The sequence below is a fragment of the Coloeus monedula genome, assembly GCF_965178545.1.
Source record: "Coloeus monedula genome assembly, chromosome: 23".
Taxonomy (NCBI): Eukaryota; Metazoa; Chordata; class Aves; order Passeriformes; family Corvidae; genus Coloeus; species Coloeus monedula.
This window is the reverse complement of record NC_138803.1, coordinates 4,039,645-4,057,320: the sequence shown is the minus strand read 5'-3', so window position 1 is coordinate 4,057,320 and position 17,676 is coordinate 4,039,645. Positions and strand designations below refer to the sequence as shown.

The following is a 17,676-nucleotide window of genomic DNA, read 5'->3' as shown; positions in this document are numbered from 1 at the left end:
GAAACTTGCTGAACAGTTCAGGAGACACCGAGAGAACAGCTATACCACAGGAGGCAAACACAGGGCAGTTTCTTCACACCAGTCTTGTTACCTCAGCTAATTTCAGAAGGACCAAACCTCTCCATTTTATTTTGGCACGCAAGGTCCAAAAAGAGCACAAGAGGAACAAAACATGAAGAACACTCTTCTGATAACTCTCAGGGCCAAAGGGCAGCAGTAGCTACAGACAGTAACTCCAGCCTCGCTGTTTTTGAAACATACCATCAGGTACGAACTGTTTATTCATCAATAAAGTGCCTGTTCAGCTCTGGGTAGTCACAACTCCCAGGAACTTACAAACCACGTGAGTCAAAAGTTCTCACTGAATAAAGATAAATGACAGTGCAAGTCTGTGATATATTAAGGACATTCAGAAAGCCACAATGCTATTGATTCCTGAGCCACGGTGTAGCTACAATTCATGATAATTAATGTGAGAAGAGGAACAGTCAGGCAGGAAGAGGATTCATGAGCCTTAGCTCAGTTCCACGATATACTATTAAGTCATTACGTAAGTGTTTGGCAAGTCATGTAATTCCTCTGTTTATACATGTCTGAGAGGTTGTGGCCCTAATTTACATGTTGTGAGTGGGTGCTGTGAGAATGGAGATGAGTAAAATCTCCCCAAACGCAATGGGCATAACAACTGCTTTTTTTATTCATGATTACAGAAATCTGTGTTGCTTTTTTTGAGCAGGATAGAAAAAAAAACAAAACCAAGACTTCAGGAACTGGGAACCACCACCTAAACCAAAGCCTTGCAGAAGCTGCTCTGTGTGGGCACAGTGACATATTGAGGGGCTGGATAGTGGTGGGGTGTCATGTGTCCAAGTCAGTGAGCCAAGGTGAAAGCAAGAGAAACATTTGCACCATGACCCTGAGCAAGAGCAAACACAGGGCTTGTGAGGCTGCTTGCCAGCTGGAAAGAGGTTTGAAACAGTGAGTAAAGAAACTGCCTCCTGTTCAATTCCTACAGTGTTTGTGGCAAAAAACATTCAAATTAGACATTCTGGATAAAATCGGAACTGCATGGGAGCAGTGTCACTTTCTCCTCACAGAAAACTCAGGGGACCCGAAGTACAGCAGCTGACTGGGGGGCAACAGCAGGGGGTAGAGCCGCACTGGGAGACGACCCAAAGACCCATCAGTTTGGCAATCAATCCATCCATCACAGCGCCAGCAGATAATCGCTGTGTGAGTCACAGGAGTTCCTGACATTCTGCTAAGGAGACACTGGAGGAATGTCCTGCACAACATGGCCACGGGGATCGATGAGCAATTCAGCAACCCCAGCCTCACAGCCAGACCTTTGCCATCCGTGCCGGGCGGACTTTGGTCCAACACAGGAACCACCGGGTCCCATGCCATGGCCAGAACTCTGAATTCCAGAGCAGAAACTATTATTCAGCCTGAGGCGTTTTCTACTTAGGAGTGTGAGGGCTCTATTTAATCCCGCCAGCTCAGTCAAATGCTGCAGGAAGGGGCCATGTCACATTAGCCAGTAAACAGAGACAAATGCTCAGTTTTACGTCACCAACCGCCTGTTGCTTATACACTGCACAAGATTTACATAACTCACACCAGGGCTGTGCCAAGAGACTCCTGCTCACTCACCCAGCTAACACCATGAGCTGGAGCTTAGTTAGCACTACGATTTCTTCCTGTAGTACAGCAATCCAAGGCAAAAGGTATTGTAGGAGATACAAAAGACAGCAATGCAGCTCCTTCTCTTCCTAATCCACTACTACATAACTACATTTTCAGACGGACCACAACATCTTGTGAGTGATGATTCTGCAATCAGTGGTACTGACGTCTTATTGACATTGAGAGGAAAAAATAAAAGCTCTGAGGGGCAGATTTCTGCTGCAACTCTTTGTGAGGCAGTCTGGCTGTGTTTGTTTGCTGGGCTGCAAACAGGCCTCAGAAGGTAGTGGGCTATTTGTGCACATAGGCCTGGGGCCAGCACTGCCATCCTGGGGTCATATTTCAGTGCACTTTGCCATTGGGAAACAACAACACTCCTCTGCAGCATGGAGTTAAAAACTAACTAAAGAACAAGGCATGCTGGAAATAGATTTGCCCCCGTTTGTGATCCGATATTCCCAAACCCACCTCCCCACTCCCACTTTATGATCTGTGTGGTGGGGGGTGTTTGGGGGGAGCCCTTCTATGTGTTTCAATGCCTTTTGGACTCCCCAGTAGAGAACTAAAAAGAAGCGTCCAGAAACTGAAGAGAAATTCACAGTGGCAGAAGCCAAAGTCAGGATGACAAAGCAAATCTGCCTTGAGTTCACGTTCTTTGACACAGACAACCCCAGGAGACAGGGATGGAGTGGCAGCGGCTGCACTCTGGGCCACAGGCACCCCCAGCTCACACCTCAGTCCTGTTCTCAGCCCACACGACCACTGCTGGCTCTGTCCCATTCCTCCTCCCAAGAGACAGTGCTCCCCCTCCTCCCTTGCCCAAGAACCCCCAAGATCAGCCGGAGGGCAGCACTCTGGGGAAAATGCCACTTGCAGAGGTGAACTCTCTGCAGCCTGGTTATGTGCAGGCAGCTGAGCCCAAGCAGCACACCCTGCCACTCGCCCTTCTGCCACAGGCACAGCATCAGTGCAGCTCACACCCAAATGTGACCTTAATGACAGAGATGCATTAGGGCAAACACACTCAGGGCCCTGAAATTTGTCTATTTTTAAATACGTATTTGGGGTTTTTTTAGGTCTTTACCCTTGTGCCCAGCTGTAATTGCATAGCCCCAGCTGCAGACACTGCAGGGACAGATACAAGGGTCAGCCCTCAGAGGGTCCAGTTATCATCTGGCTTCTGCTCACACACCCCTGCCTGCCTGATTTCACTCCTCAGTGTGACTTACACCACACTACTTACTCTACCCTCTGCTCTCTGCCATAGGAGATAAATTACTATTATACACCAAACAACTCTGCAAATCCAGCCAGTGTAATAGACATGATTGAGCTCTCCTAATTACAGGGGTGGCCGTGCAGCTCTTTCTTCACAGGGCCCTCCAGGTCTCAGGCCCTCCTTATGTTCCTGAAATTAAGCAATTTTTCCATTTTTAGAGCAGTCCCGGACCACAGCAGTTTGTAGCCCCGCCACACTTACAGAGCAGGTCTGACAAGATCCAAGCCCTAATTCCCGGGAAAAGCCTGCAGTCAAAAGTCACCCCAGTGATGGGGTGAGCCCAGGACTCAGCACTGTGCTCAATTTTAGTCCTAAGAGCAAGACTTCAGAAAGAGAGAGGGGAGTAGGAAGCAAATACAGGTTGTAGCTCCACATCATCAACCAAATCCACTCTAACTCTGGGCATCCCACTGTTTCCTCTTCAAGGGCATCCCATGACTCTTGGGTGTCAAGCGCTTTTCCCACACAACACCAAACTGTTCCTTTCCAGATCAAGCCTTTTTCTCTGCTGCTTCATTTCAAGCCTCAGGAGCTAAATTACAATAGTCAAGTTAAAACCTTCTCTGCTAATAGCTGTGGAGACATCCCTTAACAACTCTTAAGTGTTAGCAACAAGGTGGCTCATCTTGAACCCTTCTTTCCCTTCCCAGTTTTTTCCAGACAGCCTTTTGTTATGTTAAACCAATATATTTAGGCATTAATTACTTAAAGTAATTCAGTGTTCAAAATTAAAAGAATCAGTTCACAAACTCGAGGCCTCCTTACACAACCTCCCTGTCCTGCAAACAACCAGCAGTATACGGGTAAATGGAAATTGTTTTTCAATTAATTGTATCAGACTTTTCTTAGGAGACTGAAGACACTGAAGCACCAAGGCTGCTGAGGCCTCAAGCAAAGCAGGGCATGGGCCCAAGACCCTCTGCTCCCCAGAATATGGGGAATTCTTTCAGCATAGAGAAGTTCAGTATCTCAAAAGAAAAGCAGTACAAGCAGGTGCTTTGAACATACAAGATGAAAGACATTAGAATTTGAACTATAAATGTTACAGGAATCTGCAAGCTTTCATTATTGTCAAATTCCTTGACGAGAGAGCCAAAGAAAAAAATGCAATTTTTTTAAAGAACAGATTTTTGGGGAGTAAAAATTCAAATCAAATCACAAGCTCAAAATCCAGCCTGCAAATTTGCCTCTCTCTGGCTCCTGCCCTTGTCCACAGCACAGCATCCATCATGGCCCACTCCTGGGGAACACTGCAGGCCTCTGGTTCTCCTGAGCTGTTGGAGAACACAGAGGACAGAATGCTCCCTGCAACACCCAGGGCACCTTCCATTTGGAATTTCAGATGGGATGCAGCCCTTAGGTCATGCAGAGACAGCCAGCAACGTTTCTTAGGTAACAAATGGACTTGGTCATTGTAAGGAAGGTGCCAAGGTCTGTCCCGCGGAGGGGGGGAGGAGCCAGGCAGGTGCCTGGGCTGGGAGGTGTGCTCTCTGTGTGCCCTCAGCACTCACAGGGTGCAGTGTTTTGTCATGAGCCAAGCAACTCAGGTGACATCTTCTGGAAATATGCAATGCAGAGACACTGGGCAGTGCTAAACAGCACAATAAAATCTCCAGCACAGAACATGTGATGTATGACACTTTGGACTCCTGTAACTCAAGTCTCCACCTTCACAGACCTCCTCTCACTCTCCAAATGCAGTGTGTAACCAGGCACCACAGCACCCCATAAGGTGCCTATTGTTAAAAAACAAAAAGAAATAGTGCAGCAGATGGACAGTTTCTCACTCCCAAATAATGGAACTTCTCTACATGATACAGCGGGGAGAGACTAAAAATGTATGGGAGACATCCAAGTGAGGCAACCCCTTTTGTCTCTTAGTTTTCACAATCTTAGTTGGATGTTCTTCAGCCCAGCTCCTGGGGACCTGGCTTGCTGATACTCCAGGCTGGGACATCTCTAACAGCTTCTACTGCTCCAGAAGCAGGTGATGCCTCACTCCAAGCCTTGGAGAAGGCCAAAGGGGGTGGGGGAAGAGACATGCACATCATGCTGCAGGGAAGCACTTCCACCTGGAGCTTTCAATTTCAACGTTCAATAGGGATGACACATAGCAATTAAGTGCAAAGTTTCAAGATGTTTTGAAGGACTGGAATTTTAATCAGTGAATATCTTTCAACAGACAGAATTTCAGAAAGCAAAACTTGTGTCAGTTTTCTTCGTTCTTGACCCCTATTACACTAAAGTTACACTAAATTCTATGTACGAAGTTGGGAAACTACCTTAGAAGATGTCTGATGATGCAAAAGGACTGAGGGAAGCTGAAAGCTTTAAGATGAAGGAGGGAGGGGGAAAGAGCTGGCTAATTTATAGCTTATGTATTTTTCACATGAAGACACAGAAAAACATTTCATTGTCTTAGCAGCAGTTCCACACAAGTGGGGTGTTCTAGGAAGAAGACAGAAACCTGCAGTAACAGAAGCAATCCTGTGTCTGCAGGAGCAGCACGAGGAGAGAAACTGAGAGCCCACAGGAGAGGCACAGCATCCTCAGAGCACCAAACCATCAAAGGAACTCACTTTCCCTGAGCGGCTTTAATGTGCACAGAAACACCCAGAGCAGCTGCTGAAACCTTCTCGAGATACCCGCAAAGAGCTGAGCACATCACCTGAGCACAGTAAAACACCTGAGCACAACCCCTTGCCCAACAGCAGCACCACAATGACGGTGCTACAAGCAGGAGCCCTCAGAACCATCCCCAGCAGTTGATCCCTCCCAAAGCAGATGGTCCCAGCAGCTTTAAGTGGGGGGTAAAATATCCCGAGAATGTCCCAGCAGGAGCTGCCACTGAAAACAGGCAACAGCTCTTCCCAGTGGAAAGTCACTGAGAGCTGCCAGTACACAGGAGATTCTGTAACTGCCAATTCCTCGGTACAAACTATGTCACCAATCTATAATTGTCTGCAGGAAAGTGAAGGGGGATTAAGCTACAGAAACTGTCTGAGAACAAGTTGGGGCATGTAAGGCAGAGTTCAGCTGGACCAAAATTATATTGTACCCAATTCTGCTACAGTTACCTGCTTATGCTTCCGTGCCACAAGCACCAAATTTTTAAATGCTTTCTGTCTTGGAGCACAATTATAGTATGTTCCACAGTTATAAATACAATTTCTTTAAAGTCTAGATTTCATTCAAAATAATCAGGTCAAACATTTGAGCTGCTCTGGAGGAGAGGTGTGGGTTTGGTTTTTTCTACGCATTAGATAAAAGCTTCTAAGAAAATATTTTTAAATTGTTTAATTCTGTAATGTTGTTATTTTTAGTAGCACTAGGAGACAGCTGTGGACACAGAGAGGCAGCAGTCTGCGATGGCTCACAGGCACTAAGACATATCCACTATGTATCAAGTGAGCCACAACAGACCAAACAGTTTAAAACCTCTTTTCCCTCCCCAACCCAAGGGTGTAAACGACCCTGCACCCACCACAATCCACAGAGCTCCCCACACTGTCCTGACACCCTGGTGACAGCACATCAGCAGCCACCAGATCTGCTTCTGGGGTGCCACTTCTGCCTGTGAGAACAGCGTGTCACCAACCGGGTTAGAGTAAGAGGGACACCAAGTCCAAAGCCTCAGCTTCCCTCTTCCCTACTAAAGCTTATCAACACCCAGTCAATGTTTTGAGGCAACCTTTTTCACGAGATTTGGCCCAGCTGGTCACCATAAACAAATATTAACCTGACCAGAGTCACACCAAGACACAGATTGCTCAACAAAGTGTACTGAGTCACAGAAAGAACATGGGACTCTGGTCTCTATCACCTGATAATGATGGGAAGCAAAGGAACAGGAACTCCCACCCACTGCTGTCACTGCTCCATGGATGCTGGGTGAGGAACGAAAACCCACAGGCATCCCCAAGGGAGGATGATTTATTTGGAAAATCAGGTCTCCTGTCTCCTCCATGACACGAGGATTCTCCACCAAAGGGAAGGGGTGTCAAAACTGAGCTCGAGGTCCATACAGAGCAGAGGGAAAGTTTTCCTCACATTTGTTAGAACATGGCTTCAGTCTGAAGAGCAGCCCAAACATCTGTTTTCAGAAGGACACCTGCATGCTGCAGGCATCTGCAAACACCTGAGGTTAAAAATCAGGAGCAATGCTGATGTGAGCCGCTGTGGGAACCACACCCTGTGTGAGTAAATCCCCTTGACCGGGTCTGTTCTGTTAAATTCTGAGCGTCCTGACTTCTTACACAAATACACCTGAAGTATTTCTCTTGTAGATGAGTAGCACCTACACTTAGTATAAGTCACGGGAAAAGCAATTAAACCCCTATTAGCTAAATCCCTAATCAAATACATCCACTTCTGGGCAATACAGTTGTTTCACTGGATATAAAGAATTTGAACAGCCCACCCACAGGGATGGAAACGTGAATCTATAAGGCAATTTAAGCACAGAACTGCCCCACACCTGACACAAGACAGAACTAGGATTTACTGCAGATTTCTGCAGTATTTTCAGAGATAAACTTAATCTTTATGCAAAACATCACCTTGGGAGTACTAGTTAAACCATGACACAGCCACAAATTCTCCTAAACAGATGAGAAAAACACAAGGATCCCCAGAAGAGATCTGACAACCTTACAAATAATGACCTTTTTCACCTAAAGCTGGATCCAAAAAGCTTTGTTACAATAATGCTTTTCCCCCCCACACACACAATGGAAACCATTATTATCTGACACATTTCAATTAAATATCACACCTACTGCTCTAATAAAAATTCAGCTTTCTAAACAAAAGCTAAAAAGAGAATGTAAAGAAATATTACACGTAAATTACTGAAATATACATTAGTTCTTCCAAACTGGGAATCTCTGAGCCAACTGCACTAAAATATGGATTTTAAATCCACCACCATTAGCTACATCAAACTAATTCACTTTCTCACAGAATTAGAGCAGCTCCAAGCCTCTCACCCACAAAGCTGGCACACACTCCAATTAAAAGAAAATAATTCCTTTTTCTTCTCCCAATACAATTTCCACACCAGCTTTAGAGGAATCTAATGACTTTTATGGAGTTCCAGGAGCTCCCTGTGAAGGCAGGCCAAGGCCAAAGGGGTTCAGACTCACTTCTGCCCATCTCACAGATCACTGTGGAGCTGCAGGCAGCACGTGGGACTTCGCTGCACCACAAAAATCCCTCCCATGAGCCCCCTCCCTCCCACCTGTGGTGGGGCCCAACACATGGAGGGGAGGGAGCAGAGCCAAGGTAACCGAGGGGGATTTGATCCTGGATGCAACAGCAGCAAAATGCCCTCCCCACTCTGCTGCCCCAGGTTTCCTCCAGAGAAAGAAACATTTTGGCGCCGAAACAGTTCACTTTTGGTTCTGCTTTTTGGACAAAAAAGTTCACTTTTGGTTTTAGGCCGAAAGCGAAAGCTCAGCCTCTCCGAATGGAAAATAAATAACTAAATGTAAAGCAGTGTGATGTGTGTTGCTGTTGGAGAATGTACAGCCAGGATCTCAGGAATCGGATTTATGCAGCAGGAAGGCAAGAAGTAGGCACAGAAAACAGACAGAACTCCAGGAAAGTGTTTAATAAATACCAGGGAAAGACAAAGGGTTTAACCTGTATTTCCTGCAGATCAAGGAACAGCCTCAGAAACTTTGGATGCATGCGTTCAACCCAAAGCATTTTTGCAGCACTTAGTAAAACCAGCTGGCAGTTCCTTAGCACTGCCCAAGCCTGACAGAGGTCTGAAGGGGCACTGGGCATTCCTGGGAAATGGAGAAGTGGACACGGACTATTAGAGGCTACTTACACGTATTCCTTCCCAGTCAGCCACTAATTTTTCCCCCCAGATTGGCCAAACAAGCTATTTAAAAATAATCCCTTTATTCCAGCAGTACAGCTAATTCACTGTAAATCCATTGACCACAATTACTAATGATGCTGTTGGAAATTGTCTTTCAAAGCACATTAAACTCTGAGTGCTCCCTACAGTACATGAAAGACGCAAAGTGGGGAATGAACTGCAGGTCTGGAGATGACAGCTATTGCCAAAGAGCAGCTTTCACACCTGGGAACAAGTTCTAGTGAAACTATTTATGTCTTTGTTAATTAACTCACACATGGGACATTGCCACAGAGAACCTGGAATACCCAGTGTGTGCACTTCTGTCACCCCACCACGAGCTCCCTCACCATTTCCTGCAGGTGAACATCAGTCCCGATGCAGAAGGAAGGGATCATCCCTGAAGGAACGTGCCATGCCTTTAACACATGGAAAAGTGACCTGATGGTCTCATCGAGACAAATTATTTGCAGGACATTTGCAGGACATCTGCTGATGCCAGAAGGTTCTGACCCTAATTCCACCCCACACGAGGCAAACCTGGTAGGGCACCCGAATCACCTGGGCAGCGTGGATTGCACAGGGCCCCTCAACCACACAGGAAAGGCGCTTCCAGAACAGGAACACGTGTCCTGATTGTCCCTGCTGAGGGACAGCAGGGTTAGTGCAGGGTCAGCCCGGCTGGGCCAACGACCCTGTGGCCATACAGGAAGGGGTGGGAGTTGGGCAGTGGGATGGGCACAGGGTAGAGCTGCCAACTGGACACGCCAGCACAAGGAATAGCACCAACCTGGAAGAGAAGGAGCAGCCCCTGCCAGGCTGAGAACGGGTACTCACAAGGGCTCTGAGCCCTCTCAGAACAGTCCCAGCCCATGTTTGCTTGCACACATACCTCACCAACCCAACAGGCACGTGCCCATCCATTCACAAGGCTTACCAATTAGTGCTTCAGAAAAAATGTGAAAACTGATGTTTTCAGAACCAAACTATTGAAGTTGGGAAATTAAAGCTATTTTAACCACTTTAGATCTTCTTCAATTGCAACTAAACATTTGAAAAGCCCTTGGTTCTGAGGCTGGATTTGAAATACTATTATTTTAAACAAGAATTCAATATTCCTGGATGAAAAAGAACTGCTTCAGCACAAACCAGGAACACTCTGGCTACACAGAGCATCTTCAGGAGTAACTTTCAGGTTCAGCTCTGTTCCCTGCTCTTCCCAGGAATCCCACAGAACCCCCAGGATTACAGTGCAGTGTCAGATTTAGTCACATCACCAACACGTGGATGAGGTGGAAAAGCATCTTCTGCTGGGAAACAACCATTTCTTCCAAGCAAACTCCTGAACTCCTTGAGGCCTTCTTTCACATTGTGTCAGATTACAAAACACAAGGAATTACTTGCTATTCCCTTACTCCCTCTGCAGATGCATATTTGCCACTATAATTCAATACAGAGCTGTAGGAGGAAGGAAAGGCAAAAGCAAAAAGCTGACAAAGTTGTCTTATCACTGTTTATAAGCTCTACAATTCCACGCAAGTTTTCCCCCAACTGTTGATATCCTGACCTCCCCTTGGATTTCAGGTTTCAAAGCTGAGGTTTCTGGGTTTGATGTTCTACCTCTAAGCAAAGCTTAGCTAAGTGATCTCTGTTCACCGTGTCTGAAACACCCAGCACTCGTTTGCTCTCCTGCAGCCCCCACGGTGTCAACACACTTTGGAGATGGGCTGAGAGGTGCAAGGGCTCAAAACGAGCCAAACCCCTCGACTCACGCAGCAGCTGCTCCCCAACATGCTTTTTACAGTTCCTGGGCTCACTGCACCAGAACACTCCTAGTTTCTGGTTTTCACCCTTGTACTGAATATCTCCCCTGTTTTTCTCGAGCTACAGCTTCCCTGATAACTTGTGCCTACTTTTTCCTTGGGCAGTGACACAGAGCCTTTATCGAGACAAACATACACCGAGAGTCAGAGGATGTAGAGAAACCCTCAGTCCACAGGCAGACGCTGAGTTTTCCCCAAACACCCCGGTAACTCTCGCACGTGCACCGCGGCCGCTTCCAGGCTTCCACAGCGCCTTTCTACCACAATTTCCTTTCCTCTGAAGCTGCCTCAAAGTCGGGGCGTCACAGCCCGTCCCTGAACGCAGTCCCCGCTCCCTGCCCGCGGGTCACACGCCCCGTGCATCTGTTCGTCACTCTCCAACAGCTCCGCGGCCCTTGGACCGGCGAACCCGCACCCCGGGCCGGGGCCGAGAGTCGAGCCCCGTCCCCACCAGCCCCGTCCCGCTCCCTCACCGCCATGGGAGCCGCCTCCGGCCCCGCACCGCCCGGCCGGCCCGGGCACGGGGCAGACGGCCCAACACAAACACCGCCCGTTCCCCCCCGCCCCGGCGGGGCCCGGGGCCCTGGGGCGCTCGGGTGGAGGGGGGGGCCGGGCCCGCGGCCTCTCAGCCCCGCAAGCCCCCTCAGGCCGTCCCGCCCGCTCCCTCCCCCCCCGGCCCCAGGCCCGCACCAGTTGGTCATGTCGAGGAAGAAGGCGCAGCCGGCGGGGCTGAGCTGGAAGCCGAGCAGCCGCTGGAACTCGCCGATCAGCACGTCCTTGTCGGTGGTGCCGAGGCAACTGAACTTCTGCATGAGCTCCGCGTCCAGGTCCACGTCCATGCCCTCCATGGCCGGGGGTCCCGGGGGCTCCGCGGCCGGGCCGGGGCCGCCTCAGCGCCGCGCGCGCGGGGGGGGGCGCGCGGGGGCGGGCGGGCGGGCGGGGGGGCAGGGGGGGAGAGTGGGTGCGCGCGCGCGCCGCCGCAGGCACTGCGCGTGCGCCGCCCCGCCCCCCCCGGCGCGCGGCACGCGACGTCACCCCCCCCCCGCCGGCGTCACCTCACGCGCGGTGCGGGGCGGGGGTGGGGAGAGGGGCGGGGGCGAGGGGGCGGGGCCGCGCATGCAAATGACGCGTGCGCGTGACGCCCGGCGGCGTTGCGTCAGCGGGGGGCGGGGCGAGCGGCCGTCTCCGCCCACACGCGCGCGCTGCCATCCATATATGGCGGGCGAGCGCGCGTGTTTGCGTATGCAAATGAGATGCCGAGCCGTCACGCGGTGCCATGCAAATGAAGGCGCAACGCCCGCCGGGAGCCCGCTCGGTGGTTCCCCCCCCCCCCCAAAATGATGTTTTTCCTGCAGTTTTCGACCGCGCGAGGCTGCTCCGTGCGCGGCCGGTGATCGGAAGCACCGGGTGTGTTCCGTGAGGAAAACACGGAGGACAAGGAGACACGCCTTGGCAGCGCTGGGGGCCCCACTGAGCCCTGCGAGCTGCGCGGTGTGGGGGCGATGCCGGCGCTGACGGGTCTCTGGGCGGGCCGTGGTGGCGTGACCACACCGGGACGGGCGGGCGCATCACGGCTCCGCCTGCCGGGCGGGACAACGAGACAGCGGCGGCCAGTCGCAGTCACTTCCGGGCCCTACGGCAGCCGGCGGGGGTCAAGCAGCGGACGGCGGCGCCGCGCGAGTGCGTCACTGCGTGTGTGCGCCACTTCCGGCTGGCGGCGGCGGGAGCACCATGCCCAAGTGAGTGCGGGGCCCGGGCCGCGGCTGCCCGAGGGGCCGGGGCGGCGGTCCCCGGGCGGGGCTCGGTGCCTCTCGGGGGTCCTGGTGCTCCCCGCGAGCCCAGGGCTGTGAGGGGCGCGGATGACCGGGCGGGCTGAGGCCTGGCGCCGTGCCGGGTCGTTCCGGGGCTCCGTTCACGCTCACAGCGCAAAGGGGGCTCTGAATAACCAGGCTTTTCCTCGGCAGGTTTTACTGTGATTACTGTGACACGTACCTCACCCATGACTCGGTGAGTACCAGAGCCTTGGCTTTAATTCTTTCGTGCATCAAGAGCATTAAAATAAACCTTAGAGCGGTGTTACTTGGTGTTTCCCCCTTCCATGCACAAAAGAGGGAGAACATGCCATGGTCCTGGTGTTCTCCAGCGGGGTAGTGGCGGGGTCAGAGAAGGCTGCTGGGGGGGGCTCAGGGCAGCCTTTGAGGAGTCAACACTTATTGTGTTGATAAAACTTACGTAAAGGTTTTGCACATCACCCCCCCCTCCCCCCCCCCCGACTGGGCACAGAAACAAACCTGCTTTATGCTGCTAAATTACACTAAAATCGTAATGAATCCCCGGTAACCTTTCTGTGACCTTTCCCAGCCCTCTGTGAGAAAAACCCACTGCAGTGGCCGGAAGCACAAGGAGAATGTGAAGGACTATTACCAGAAATGGATGGAGGAGCAAGCCCAGAGCCTGATTGACAAAACAAGTAAGGCCAATCTTTCCGTGACTTCAGCTGCCTCCCCTTTCCTTCCCCTGCCTTTCCTCCAGCTGCTCTTCCATGCTTCCACCTTGACTTTTCCTCACTTCCCTGGGGAGTCTTTGCTCAGTGAGTCACGAGTGAAAACTTGGAGTGTGGATCGTGAGTTCCTCAGGTTTTGGGCTGTCCTGGGGGAGCCTGAGGGCTCTGTCTACCACACAGGAGCTGAGGTTCCCTTCCAGGGCTGGTGGCAGTGTCTCCATGTCACTGTTCATGAGGGCTGTCGATGCCACTGCCCTCAGTGATATCCTACAGAGCCACACAACACACTTGTGCTGCTTGGCAGTGGCACGTTCATGCTAAGAGCTTGGATAAGAATTCCGAAAGATAGGAAAATGGACATTAAAACATCTGGATTGTTGCATTTTTCATGTGCTGGAGTTGCTTGCCCTCAGTTGCCCAGTGATGTTTTTTTCTTGTGCTTAAAGGCTTGACTGAAGTGTGGCATTGTTTTCTCTGTCACTTCATAGGATCCTTTTCCTCTTTCCTCTGAGGAATGGCTCTTTCCTCTATGAAAGAAATACAAACACCAGATTAACTTTATGGCAGCGTTCCTTGGCTCGTAGGATATCTCAGGTTGGAAAATACCCCTAAGGATCACTGATCCTCCTCCCAGCTCCGTGCAGGACTGCCTAAGACTAAACCATGTGCCCAGGAGCATCATCCAGCTGCTCCCTGAGCTCTGACAGGCTCAGAGCCGTGCCCACTTCCCTGAGGAGTGCTCAGTGCCCAACCACCTCTGGGTGAAGAGTTCTCCTAAAATATCCAGTCCAGACTTCCCCACACTTATTACCACAGGCCTGGGCCCTAGGATATATCACTGTGTCCTGCAGCCATAGGGAGGAGGAGGAGAGAAGATCCAGTAGGCAGGAATTGTGCAGCAAGATTGATTTATTTAATTATTTTACAAACTCTTTTATAGACTTTTTCTTCATAGTCTAATTGGACAAGGGACCAGCCACCCCTTGGGGTGATTGGCTAAAATCCTAAAACATCCATCATCAAAATATTTTTCTACCATAGCATAAACAAGACTTTTCAAGGCTGCAGGTGTTTGGTTGTTTACATTCCCTGCTACCTCTTCTGTGAGAGAGAAAAGTCTCTCACGGACTTAGAAAATAGCAAGAAAATCCTCGCTAGCAGCATTTTTGTATCTACACATACTCATCCTCGTTCTATTTCCCTTCGTCCGTTTTCCTTGCGATGCTCCCAACTTCCCCATCTTTTGCCTTCCTTCCAGTCAAGACCAGTTGAATTTCTCCCCTTCCTCGCACCCCGTTTCCTGCTCCTTGCCCCTCCCCAGCCCTCGCCCCGTTGCCATTCCAGCACAGCATGTCCCGGTGGAACGCTGCGGATCCCGCGACGTGGTTCATTTTTTTCTCTCCCACCCACCCACCCACCCGCCCTGCCCAGGGGTGTGACATCCACGCAGGAGCTCTCTAGTCCCAGCTGTAACAAGAATTGTCTCCAGGAGTCTCAGGTGCTCCCCAGGTGCCAGGGATGTGTCCGGCGTGGGGACAGCAGCGCACGCAGCATGACGTGACCGCGGGGCATGACACGGACGAGTGACCCGGCGCTTCCTCGGCCTAGTAACTGGTTTTTTTTTTTCCCTGGGATTCTTTCTTTCCTTTTTTTTTTTTTTCTTTTCCCCCCCAATGTAGCGGCTGCATTCCAGCAAGGGAAAATTCCACCGACCCCATTCTCGGCACCACCTCCGGCCGGAGCCATGATTCCACCTCCTCCCAGCATCCGTAAGTTTGGGGCACTTTGGGACTGGGATCACGGCCCTCTGGAGCTGTATTGCTTGTGTCCTCAGCTTGGAAAGAAAAGGCGTTTAGCTTGAAGCCAAGCCAAGCCATCTTGAGCTTGTGCTCCCACAGTGTGAGGGAGTTCTGTGTAAGATCAGTTCAGTCCTTACTGTGTCTGATTTCTGGGATGCTGAGTCCACCAGAAGCAGTGACAGCCCCTCATTCCATGGGGGTCCCGTGCAGGTGGCTCCATTAGAACTGCACAGTGGGTTGGTTTGGGTTGGTTTTTCTAAATACAATCATTTTGGTAACCTTTTGCCCTTGAGCTGGTGAAGGGCCCAGAGCCCTCCCAGCCCCAAGTCCCACTGTTGGGAGTGGCAGCTCCCTGTGCTGGGTGTGCACAGCTGGAGTTGGCAGCCAGCATGTTCCTCCTCTGGTCACTTCCTAGCACGTGGGATCAGGGCTGGCATGGAGGCAGATGTAAAGCCACTGAGGCATTAGTTACTGCCATATGCTGTGAATAACTGCACTGCCCTTTGGTGGCTGAGAGTGCCAGTGTGTAACTGTTGTGTCTGTCCAGCTGGCCCCCCCCGGCCCGGCATGATGCCAGCCCCACACATGGGGGGGCCCCCGATGATGCCAATGATGGGCCCACCCCCCCCGGGAATGATGCCAGTTGGACCTGGTAAGTCTGGGATGGGGTAACTGTGCCATGGGGGGGCTGGGTGGGGGGTCTAGGTGATGTTTCCTGTCCCACCATCTATTGGGAGCTCAGTGCTGGGCTGGTCACGCTCCGGTCACACCTGTGTCACTGTTACCCCTGCATGGAGAGACTACAAGTTTTACAACCATTCATTAAAGCCTTTTTACTTCTCATTGAGAGTTACCCAACCCCCCGTTGCAGCTGGAATTTTGGCTCTGGGAAGTCGTAGCTGTTCTCCCTCTGCTTTGAGCAGTAGTTGTTTAGGAGTTTGGTGCCTCCAGGTCTCGGGTTTTGCACAAAGGGCACATTTTTTGTACTAAATGAATTTTACTCTCTAAAATGTCTCAGGGGAACATGTTCCAGAGAAACAATGGGCCTGGAAAATGCTTTATCAGAACTGTAAACTAAAATGTCTTTGATCCGTTCCACTCCTGAGCTTCCTGGCATTTGAGGAATTCTCAAGGGATATCTTTTTGGAGCAGTTCCCAGAACAAATCTGCGGGAGCACACACACACACACGTGCACTGAAAGTAGTGGAGTGTCTTTGCAGTTATTGTCTTGTGCTGGAAAGTATTCTTTAAGTGTTTTTAAAGGCACAAGGTAAATGAGCAATCTGTGATGTTCAGCAGCCTGGTGAAAATAAATGGCAAAGTGAGATGGAAACCATTCTTTCAGAGCCATGCAGCAGAACGCCTGCTTTTCCCTGGCAGAGGTGCTTGGTGCTTGTTTGCAGCACTTTTCTCCAAATGAACTTTCCGGATCAGTAATTAAGCTCGTGTCTCTCTTGAGTGTCTGGAAATAATTTTTGAGTGAATGTTGTCAGAATGGGTGTATAACCCATGAGCTCCATTCCTCCTCTGCTGATGGCTGAGCTCCTTCAGGGAACGGAATCCGTCTCTGCCAGGTCAGAGCTTGCAGACTTGGAAAATGGGAGTTCCCTGGAGCAGGGGAGAGAACCTGCCCACTGTACAGTGTGAAATTATCCCCTGTGAGGCTGGTGAGGCCCTGGCACAGGTTGCCCAGAGAAGCTGTGGCTGCCCTATCCCTGGAAGTGTCCGAGGCCAGTTTGGACAGGGCTTGGATCAACCTGGAACAGTGGAAGGTGTCTGTGCCTGTGGCAGGGGAGTGGAAATAAATCTTTAAGGTCCATCCCAACCCAAACCATCCATGTTCTACGATGACAGGGCAGTTGGTACTCCCAAGACCTGTTCTCTAACCTGTTTTTCCCCTGGCAGCTCCAGGGATGAGGCCACCCATGGGAGGACACATGCCAATGATGCCAGGGCCCCCAATGATGAGACCCCCCTCCAGGCCCATGATGGTGCCAACCAGGCCGGGAATGACCCGTCCAGACAGATAAAGGTGAAGATGGAGCTGCCTTTTCATATTAGGACCTTCCCTATGATAACCAGCACAGACCTGTGTCCCTGGGCTTTTGTACTGGGTGTGTGGAGGGACTTTGCTGTCACCTCAGCGTGTAGATGGACACACCCTGCACTGACTTGTACGAGGTCTGGCTTTTTGGGTGTCTCTTCAGTTGTATTACTATTTTTTTTCCCCCCATTGAGTAATAAAAACAATAAAGCATTGATGTTGTTTCCATACGGACTTGGCGCCTTGTTGTGGACTGGAGAAGAAAATAGGGGTGGGGAGCAGTGCTGGGCTGTGAGGCAAATTCAGGGCTGATGGAGGTCCTGGGGGAGCCCCTGGGAAGGGGGTCCTGGAGGATCCGGCGGCAGCTCCCTGGGGGTCTGGGTTGGTCCTGGAGGAGATACCAGAGGGGAGTTCCAGGGTGGTCCTTGGAGCCCCCGGGAGCGGAGTCCTGGGGGATCCCGGGCTGGGGTCCTGGAGTGGGCTCCAGGTGGGGGTCCCGGAGCGGGTCCCTGGGCGTCCGGGGACATGCCCCGAGGAGGGTCCGGAGACTCCCTGTGGCCGCCCCCTGGGCGCACACGCCCAGAGCGCGGCTGCGGCGGTCGGTGAGGGCAGGGAAGGGGGCGGCCGGTGCGGGCAGGGGGCGGTGCGGGCAGGGAAGGGGGCGGTCGGTGA

At 51.2% G+C, this 17,676-nt stretch overlaps 2 protein-coding genes across 3 annotated transcripts in view; one reads left to right on the top strand and one right to left on the bottom strand.

The window, feature by feature from the left end:
• ILRUN (inflammation and lipid regulator with UBA-like and NBR1-like domains) overlaps window positions 1-11,593 on the bottom strand; it is a 28,441-nt gene extending 16,848 nt beyond the window's left edge. The window contains exon 1 of the mRNA XM_082296208.1: window positions 11,348-11,593. Within this exon, the coding sequence (XP_082152334.1) occupies window positions 11,348-11,505 (158 nt within the window). The 5' untranslated portion in view covers window positions 11,506-11,593. The remainder of the gene's footprint in view (window positions 1-11,347) is intronic.
• A 352-nt stretch (window positions 11,594-11,945) lies between these two features.
• SNRPC (small nuclear ribonucleoprotein polypeptide C) lies at window positions 11,946-17,232 on the top strand. 2 transcript variants are annotated; one of them, XM_082295966.1, is made up of 6 exons: window positions 11,946-12,396; window positions 12,622-12,664; window positions 13,019-13,127; window positions 14,837-14,929; window positions 15,507-15,611; window positions 16,866-17,232. In XM_082295966.1, the coding sequence occupies exons 1-6, from the start codon at window positions 12,389-12,391 to the stop codon at window positions 16,988-16,990; spliced, it is 483 nt and encodes a 160-aa protein (XP_082152092.1). In that variant the 5' UTR covers window positions 11,946-12,388; the 3' UTR covers window positions 16,991-17,232. The 2 variants fall into 2 exon arrangements, with proteins under 2 accessions (XP_082152092.1, XP_082152093.1); XM_082295967.1 differs by having other exon boundaries at window positions 11,949-12,396; window positions 14,840-14,929.
• Window positions 17,233-17,676: the final 444 nt, after the last annotated feature.

Excerpts from the sequence above, each read along its gene's own strand:
- SNRPC (XM_082295966.1), top strand. Across the intron at positions 13,128-14,836 it reads GAGCCTGATTGACAAAACAA|TAGCGGCTGCATTCCAGCAA; the intron begins GTAAGGCCAATC and ends TCCCCCCCAATG. Across the intron at positions 15,612-16,865 it reads AATGATGCCAGTTGGACCTG|CTCCAGGGATGAGGCCACCC; the intron begins GTAAGTCTGGGA and ends TTCCCCTGGCAG.